The following is a 9,688-nucleotide window of genomic DNA, read 5'->3' on the forward strand; positions in this document are numbered from 1 at the left end:
ATATTAATAAAAGGAGAACAAAGATTAAAAAAAAAGACAAATTTGCCACAGTGCTAGAAATTAACAAAACTTAAAAGTGCTAAGAAGCAAAGACAGCAGAAGATGGAGTACCTTCCGCTCCTTGCAGGAGGAGAAAGCATGGAAGAGAAACGAAGGAGTTAGTAACTGACATATCCAACATTGCTACCCCTTCAGGCACTCAACTGAGTTATAGCAAGAAATAAAAAAACCCAACACACCTGAAATGCAATACAAAGGGGGACAAGAAACAGCTGGCTCCCAAATTTGGTATAACATAGCACCTGTTCCATCCCAGTTGGAGTCTGCCCCTCCATGCATCCTCCTCCAGCACAGAGGGCAGGTAAGAGGACTGTGATTCCCACCCTTATAGTGCTCCTCCCATGTTATCCAGGAGTTAAATTTTACAGGCTAAAGGGAATTATCCTTTCCCACCAATTGCATTGCCAACTTAGAATTAGCTATAGACTTTGTAAAATATGATGAGCAGCATGTGTGCTCAAGTGAAGATCCTGGAAAACCATCCTGGAAAGCCATAACTACAGTTAGTCCTTGCAAGGTAAAAAGCAGCTTGTGGACTTAAGGAGAAGCTACAGGCAGGTCATCAGGAATCAGTTCTATGCTTAGATTTGGGTTTTTTTTGGGAATGGAATATAAAGAATGGCAAAATTTACTTAGAAAGTGTGGGCAAGTCTCTTTCAAACGCTCAAAGGTATCTTTGCAAGACTGCATTGCAACAGACTACAGTGACCTTTCCAGTTGCTCTGAATTTATAAAGCCATAATCTCAAGAGCAGATTTAGAATATCATTTGCTGAATGGGGAAGGTGTGGGGGGCAGGAAATCACATCTATTAGGAACATAAAGAATGCAAAATAAATGTGGATGCTTGTCTTTAATTCATAACTAACAAAAACACTGCTTTCATTTAATCCCAAAACCCAAGAATGGCAAGAGAAAGTCCTGTGCCAAAAGTGAGATCATGCCAGCTAAACAATCTAGTTTTTGAAACAGTCTCACTACACCTGCCTTCAGTATATGGACTAATAAAACCTTTAGAGTAAATTGGACAGGCTAATTTTAAAGTACAAATAATATTTTCTTTAGTAGAGAAGCTATAGAAATGATCCCAAGATATTTTAGTCATCAACATTTTCACCTCATGCATTTTCTCTTTTTGGAGGGTTGCAGAGAAGAGGAAATAAAAGCTACGCAAGGGGGTGTTTATCCATCTGTTAATCCAAATAATTTCCAGGGACTGCAGTAGTATCTGCTATACAGGTTCAGACTATGCAAAAAAGCTTTTCGTTCAGAAGTTCAATGGAAAGGCTCAGATCTATGAGATGTATTACTTATCTAGCAGCCCAGAAATCAAAATGGCAAGGCTCTATAAAAAAGCATGTCACAACTCCAGAGGGACTTGACCTATTCAAATACACACTAGTACCCACAATAAATGGGGTTATATATAGACTTTCCATTTTTAGAAAAGTAAAATATTTAAAACTGAAACTAAACCAGGGATAAATAAACCACTTTGAACTCTTATGGCAGTAATCTGCCCTAGTTCTACACAGCTGCTGATTTTCAGAAAACAGATTTACACAAGTTTGGTGGGCACTGCCTCTAGATTTCCTAATACCATTTGGGATAGCAAGGGGGATAGTTCCTCTCCTCTCACTCAGAAACCAACTGAGGGCATAAAGGAAAGAATGAGTACTTACCCTACCGTAACTGTGGCTCTTCAAGATGTTGTAGTCAGTACAGATCCCATTATAGGTGCACATGCACCTGCTGTGTTGTATTAAAACTCCTATCCAGGTTTCCACAGTTCTACTCAATCTTGGGAGGCCTGCTGGGCCCCAACTGTTACAACATGTCTCATATACAAGAGCTCAGAATCTTCTGAATAGCATCATCTCTGGGGGATGTGCATGCACCCCAGGCCTCCTTGGAATCCAAAGTAATAGCAGTAAGGATGGAGTGGCTATGGCCCTCCCTCAGTTCCACTATAATTCAAAGCGTGTATTATGAGATGAAGGGTGGATATGGACTATAACATCTCAAAAAGCAGTTACTGTAGAGCAAGTAACTGCTCTTTGAGTATGAATCAGCCTGGATCCCACCACACATGGCAAGCAAGAAGTATCATCTTCAAGATAGTGGGAATAAGAAGTATCAGCAGCATCAATAAAAGAGATATTGGAGCACTGCTCTCCCAAATCTGACATCACATTTAACAACCAAGCATAGCACTTCACAACCTAAAGTGGACAGATGCACATAGTAGACTCGCAGATTTGAAGTCCTGAAACATTTCAGAACTAGGCAGAGGATGCTGCTTACAATTGATGGACTGCACCTTGATGAGCAGAGGGGAGGTACATTTGCCACCCAATAGCACAGTCACATGATTACACAGTGATGAAACAGCTTGGCCTTTAAGGGAGCCATGAATCACCAAAGAATGGATATGGTGACAACATGAAAGAATCAGCCTGCTGATACAGCATTGAAGACTATGGGTATGTTTAGTGTACAGTTTCTTTTCCTCATGTAGTTTAGGGAAGAACTGAGGTAAGTTGACTGATTAGTGTAAGTGGACCTTGGACATGATTTTGGGCTGGGACTTTGCATGAGGTCTCAATATCACTTTGTCTTTGTGGAATGAGGTACAGAGGGGTTTCCCACCTGAATACCTGAAGCTTACTCACTCTCCAGGCCAAGGTAATAGCAAGCAGAAACTTTTAAGGGTGAGCTTGTGCATAGTGTACAGTGCTCAAAAGGTGGGGGATCTGTGAGCTTCGGGAAACTGACAGTGAAGTCCTATAATGCAGTAAGTTCTGTGACTAGTAGGTAAGCACGCATTAGGTCCTGAAGAAACTTCAATACTGTCAGACAGAAGAATACAGAAAACGGGAATGCAACTGCATGGGAGGGTTATACATCATAACACTGGCCCATTTAATTTGATCAAACTGAAGGACAGGGTCTTTCAAATGCATAACTGATCCAGCTTCGATATCAAAAACTTCAGGCACTTGGCACAGTAATTTTTTCCTCCTTTGGATAGCTTCCTATTTTGGGCCAAGATCTCTTGAAGGTGTCAAGAACTGACCTTTTCCATAGTACTCACCTAGCCAGGGTCAAACCTAATCAGATGCAGCGGTGCAAGGTCTAGACAAAATATTGGTCTTCAAATCTGTAAAAACAGGTCCGGCCAGAATATGGAAGCTTAATTCAGGGGTTGTTTGGCTATCTGCAGCAAGTTCATCAGCCAGAAGTATCTCAACTAGTAGCATGCTCTGAAGATGAGCCTGTCTCATTCTTGTCTAGCTATGGCCATCAACCCAAGGATTAGAGGCAAGGCACAAAATAATTTGACTCGACTGCAACAAGAAGGTATCCAGTAGGGATCTCAGGCTTCTGCAATAAAATATGAGTCACTTTATATTATTCCTGGTAATGAACATTCCCATTGTTGGATTCCCCTATTGGGGAAATACCAAACTCATGGTTTGTGACTTATTGTTAGCTCAGAAAATCAGTTAAATCACTGAGGGTTCCTGAAAGGTACAAGGCTACCACAATAACATTTATGTAGGCTGCTCCATTTCCAGTCTGATTGCCTTCCTAGAAGAGCGTGTGGTGGGAGTTGGAATAAAAACTCTGTTGTTTGCTTATACAATATATTTTCAACACATTGCTTGTTAGTATCTGAATTACACAGTGCCACAGGCATGGGAGGAACACTGTACCTGCCAGCCTGATGGCTCAGACTACCAAAACTTTTATGTGGAGCCCCGTGTCCATAGTCTGATGATGATCCTAGATTGTTCAGGTGGGCACCCTATTCCATCTTGGAGGAGTCAATTACTAATGCTCTGGTTATGGGTTATCAAAGGATACTTCCTTCTGGACACTGCTGTGGTACAAACACCAAAACACCACCACAAGGCCATGAGATGGCATTAAATCCAGGCCACCAACCCTGCTGGAATATTCTTACAATAAAACCATACAGCCCGCAGCCAGTCAAGACTAGATGTGAGTACCTTTCTTCCTTGCATATGCGGCCAAGAGATGAGGCACTTAAAGACTCCCAGCACTCCCAACAACCCAAAAGGGCAGTAGTTTGTTCTCATAATAGTTTAACCCTGCATGAATCTGAGATACCTCCTATGAGCTGCGTGGATGGAAACGTGGACTTAAATTCTGCAAACTGAGCGCTATAAATCATTCCTAAACCTGTAAAGATGGGATGAGAGTAGCCAACATAGGTATTTGTTTAGTCTCATATCTTAGATAAAATAAGGACTCCCTTTCTTATGTGGAATGAGGAAATAACAGTAGTAGAAACAGTTGTCTCTGTACTCACAAACAATTTTTTCACGGCACTGAGGCAAAGCAATGAAACTACTCCCTCTGTAACATGCTTTTGCTAGAAGGGTCACTGAAGAGAGCAGGTAGGGGGCTGGATAGGGAGTAAATAACAAAAGGCAATGGAAGAGGAAACTGTAGATGACATCTAGCATCCATTCACTGGCTGAAATCTCTCCTAAGCCTAAAGGAAAGAAATAAGGCAGTATCCAAAGGTTGGCCATGGGATCCTGGTTGTGTTGCACCTCTCCCCTTGTCAAACTTAGAGAAATCAATAAACAGAAGAGAAGGGGGTCACTAGAATAAAGGAGCTATTTCCTAGAAAGGTACTCCAGCTGGCTAGCTTGTGAGCATAAAGATGTTCTTTGCCTTTTGGAGGATTGATGAGGTCAGGGGTTAGACTCTCAAAGATTTAACCTGCAGCTTTTTGGGAATTGAGCACCTCATATGTTCTGACACTCAACAAGTCCATACCATCAAGTAGCAGTTCTTCAATGATTGCATGGACCTCTAAGGATGCCAGTTACCTGAAATCAGAAAGTCTGGTACATCAGGACAGATGTAGCCAGGGACCAGACAGTGGTGGAGAATGTATCTACTGTTGCTGAAATACTGCCTTGACTATTTGTCCTTCTCTAAAAACACCCTCAAGTTATTCTCTGCATTACTACAGGAGCCTGAACAGGAATGGAGCCGACCTCTCCTCATCTAAAAATTGCATCTTGCAAATAAAGCTTAATAATTCACAATGCAAACTATACAGAAGCCTAAAAAGAAAGGCTCTTCTGCCAAAAAGGTCTAGTCATTTGGAGCTGCTGACTGACGGGGCCCCTCTCAATTCTGATCTTCTCCTGAACTGCTGAAACAAGTACATACATTAAGGCACATGCAAAACTGCTTTAATGTAGGAGGGACTCAGTTCCTTTCCTCTACTTTGGGGAAAATGGAGAAAGGCCTGGGTATATCAAATGTTCTTCATAGAATATAATGTACCCTTGTGGATTGGGAGGGCAATTCTCATAAGTACTCAGGAGCTCAGTTTGACAAACTATTCACAGAAGTTCACAGATTCACAGAAGTTTAGGGATGGAGGGGACCTCGTGAGATCATCGGGTCCAGCCCTCCTGCTCTGGGCACGAAAGGCTGCTGGAGTCAAATAACCCCAGCAAGGTGCATGTCCAGTCTCCTTTTAAAGATCTCCAGGGTAGGTGCCTGCACCACCCCCTCTGGGAGTCTATTCCATCCAGAGTCTGGTCACATGAACTGTGAAGAAGTTTTTCCTTATATCCGTGTATGTATACTTATTTATGCATATTTTCCTGGATTATAGATGTTTCAGCATCCCATGTACCAACAATCCTATACTCAGTTTACTGGAATACCCAGAAGTTGCTCATAACTTATGTCTGACCTGAGGCATAAGCCCCATCTGCAGGACGAGACTTAGAACTTCTTTAGAGGGAGAAGCATCTCCTTGACCTGTTCTGCCCATCTGCATGGTTCTAGACAGGGGACCTTCTCTATCAACAGTGGGCACATCAACATGTACAAATAATGTGGGAGCAGTTTACTCTCAGGTAAACTACTCAAGAGTAAACTCTCCAGGGCACTTGACTACATGTGTAGGGATGCAAGAGCAGGTTTGCTACTCCTAGCAGCAGGCAGCTCCTGCTCCCTGTAGCCCTACAATAGGCCCCTGCAGCAGCCAGGGGGAGCTCTAGGCTCGCCCTGGGTGCTAGCCCAGGGGTCAGGAGACAGCTGTCTCCTGGCAGAGACTGGAACATTGCTCCCTGCTCCCAGAAGCAGCCTGCTGCCAGGGCGGGCTCCACCACTAGAGCCCAAACAGGGACAATGTCCCCTGCCCTGGCAGCAGGGAACTCCCAGCCCCTGTTTCGCAAGGGTCCAGGTGGGGAGATCATTCTCTGCCAGCGCCAGTTCTGTGGTCGTGGGGGCGGCACTGGGAGATGCTCATCTCCCAGTGGCAGCTCCACAGTCGTCGGGGTGGGGCCAAGGGTGGGAAATCCTTAACTCCCAGCTTGAGTCCCAGGGTCATGGGACCCAGGCTGGAAAATCCTTATCTCCCGGTGCCAGCTCCATGGTGGCAAGGTCAGTGCTGAGAGATCCTTCTCTCCCAGTGCCAGGTCTGTGGTCATGGAGTTGGCACTAGTAGAGAAGAATCTCATGGGGCCATCCCTGCAACTGCAGAGCTGGTGCTGGGAGAGAAGGATCTCCTAGCTCAGGCCCTGCAATCATGGAACTTAGGCTGGGAGATAAGGATTTTCCAGCCCCAGCCCCATGATCCCAGAGCTAGGTCTGGAAGCTCCCTGCCTCCCGGGCAGGGGGACATTGTCCCCACCTGGGCTCTGGTGGTGAAGCCCGCCCTGGCAGCAGGGAGCAATCTCCTGCCCCCTGCTGCTCAGCCAACTGGGAGCACATTCCAGTGATCCTGACAGTACCAGAAGGAAGGAGGAAAAGCATATCCTCAAGGACAAACTTCTATACCAAGGGGGGCTCTTTGGTCAATGCATAAGTTAGTGGCAAGACCACTTTCAGTCTTGATGTCAGCACTGGTATCACCATTCTCTTAGTTTTCTATAACCACTAGTGTTTTCCTATCACCCTTCAAACTTGAGGCTGTTAATGGCTGGCCATTGGATTCAGGGTCATCCTCCCAGGACAGATGCAGTATCTCTTGGACCTGCGCTTACCGATAAATTGGTCCATCATAGAAGGGTTCAAGGTCTCTTTGCCAGGAGGTCAATGCAGAAGATGCCACCAGTGAAACCTTCCATGAGGAAAAGATGCCTGTTGTGCAGAAGCCCTCTCTACTGGTGCAGACTTGGCCACTTCCTTGAACCTTTCAATCTCCAGGGAGCTGGAGGCATACCTGATCAACAGGACATTTGCACAGGGATAGCCTCCTTGGTTTCTATTTGGACATCACTTCCTTTTGCAAGGTCCTGAGTCACTTTTCATGGATTACTCCAAGGAGGCCTGTGAGACTCAAAACACTTAACTTCTGGGTTCAGGATGAGGAGGAGCAATAAAAAGAGCTCTTATTTTGGATGCATCCTTCATCAAGACAGAAAAGACGTCACGCCCATAAGGAACAAACTGTTGCATGAAAAACAGGATTAAAACTTGAGGGCTTAAAACTTGCCCTTTCCAATGCTTGTGTGACTTCAATCCTGTTGTACAGATTGGTCTTCCCCTGCAGTCCATTTTTATATTGGACTTTCAAAATAAAGTAAGGTGAGAATCGTAACTATACAAGTAAAGAATATTCCTTTCTTTACAAAAATTGATCAGAAGCTCAGACAGAACACCAAAGTGGGTCACACCCAGCCCAGGTTCCATCTGGCTACCAGGTGCAGTAAAATCTGAGAGAGTCGCATTTATGCCCACACACACAAGTGTGGCAGCACCGTGCACAGGTATAAGTTCACGTAACCAAAGATATTCTGAGCTTGTGTACATGAGGCACATGTGCACCTACAGCATGATCGCCACTGACACATACTCAAAGAAGAACAAAACGTTTATGGATAAACATTAGAGGAAGATCTAGTTGAGGAAAAGCTAAAAAAACACTCCACAAAACTGACTGACAAAAGCTTTTCTCTTTCTCACACAAACACACACACCCAGTCTTCCTTAACATGTGATTCTACTGTCCAGCACAGCACACCTATAACAACGTATGCAAAACAAACATGAACACAAAGCAAAAGAAAAACAAGGGCTAAAGGAGGCAAAAGAAACAACATCCAGAGAAAGAAAGAAAGTGACACACAATTCTGTCTGTTTCCTCTATGCCCACAGGGACTGCCATTTGGTGGGAAAAAAGGAATATGTATTTTAGTCCTAATCTTCAAAAGGACAGCAAGAGCCATTCCCTTATTTTATTTCCATGCCTGGGTCCACAGGCTCTACCCCAATTTTTTAAATAAGAATTAAACACAATGCACAAAAGTATTATTTTGCTTGTGCAGGGAAGAGGAAACACAATCAAAGGAAACACAGTGCAAAAAGCTTCATGCTCACATATTCTTGTTAAAGATTTCCCTCCTACCTGACTGTGCATAAATTTCAAGTTAATTCCTTCCAAGGTGACCTGGAGAAGCCCTCCTTCCCCAGTCTTCATATCCTGCACTGGAAACTCACCACCCAATTCAGGGCCTGCAATATGGTAAGAGAAGAAAAGGCAGAAAGGCATCAAACTAAACAGTGATTGGCACCAAGAGAAACGCACAATACTTTCTACCAATCACCCAATGAAAGAAAAACACTACTTAACACACACAGCAAAAGTGTACTGTTACTTCTTTGACATGAACAATACGAGTACTTGATTAGAGTCCATCAATGACAGACTTCTGAGCATACAAGTGCATTGAAAAAAAAACTGCATCCTGGTATTTGTAAAACACTATTACAAGCAAGAGAAATTAACAGAACTCCTCACTACATGTATTTCTCATGGCCACATATTAAGAGGGCTTTTCTCAGGAAACAACTTTTTTTTCCATGATAAAACACTAGGGAGAGAGAAGTGCAGGGTCATAATGTCCTACACAGCATTAGCCTTCAACAGAAGCCAAGTTAAAATGGAGCAAATTTAAAATGGATCCTGAAGCCTTAACCCTTCTGCAAATTTGGATAAACATAACAGCATCACCTAATCCAAGCCAATCCATTTCTTGTCTTTCTTGAGACTGACACCTCTATATATGATGAAACTGCTTGCAAGCCTGTGACCCAGGGAGCTTGACTAGTGGCAGTTCTACTCCCTGACAGGGACACCCACATTAGATAAGTCAAAGAACAGAGGATGGGCAAATAGTTGTCCCCCATTCTTCCAGGTTTGGAGGTTGGGAATGAGGATCTGACAAACCCTCTCTATTAAAAATGAATACTCTTGCCAGAGGAACTGAGGGGAGATCTCACCAATCTCCACATAGTGTCACCACAGGGTGAAAATCAAATGCAAACACTCTTAAACACTTGTGAAGCAAAAAAAAGTTTGTTTTCTTTCTTTCAAAAAGACCAGCTAGGAAATTGTTTTTAACAATGGACTTTAAAAATGTTTCTGTCATTTCAATAACATCTCTAACGTGCTCAAGGCAGGATGTTAAATAACTCTGAAATGCATCTTCAATGCTACCTTACTGTCCAAGTCTCAAAACAGTTTCCAAAGATATCTGACAAAGTCTAAAATGGAAAAAAAAACAAGCATTCCATGAAACATCATTCTTTTGGTTAAAACATTCATTTTTTGGTTAAAAATGTTT

General features: G+C 43.3%; 1 protein-coding gene across 22 annotated transcripts in view; it reads right to left on the reverse strand.

Annotated features, from left to right (window-relative positions):
* Window positions 1-9,688, reverse strand: part of MADD (MAP kinase activating death domain) — a 160,657-nt gene that overhangs the window by 21,570 nt on the left and 129,399 nt on the right. For 14 of the 22 annotated variants that reach the window (XM_019519243.1, XM_019519251.1, XM_019519247.1 and 11 more), the window contains 2 exons: window positions 8,470-8,576; window positions 112-120 (listed from right to left, as the gene is read on the reverse strand). In XM_019519243.1, coding sequence (XP_019374788.1) covers window positions 112-120; window positions 8,470-8,576 — 116 coding nt within the window. The remainder of the gene's footprint in view (window positions 1-111; window positions 121-8,469; window positions 8,577-9,688) is intronic. The other 8 variants (XM_019519250.1, XM_019519263.1, XM_019519260.1 and 5 more) reach the window with 1 other exon arrangement.

The sequence above is a fragment of the Gavialis gangeticus genome, unplaced genomic scaffold (genome assembly GCF_001723915.1).
Source record: "Gavialis gangeticus isolate Ggan-Ray unplaced genomic scaffold, GavGan_comp1, whole genome shotgun sequence".
Lineage (NCBI taxonomy): Eukaryota > Metazoa > Chordata > Crocodylia > Gavialidae > Gavialis > Gavialis gangeticus.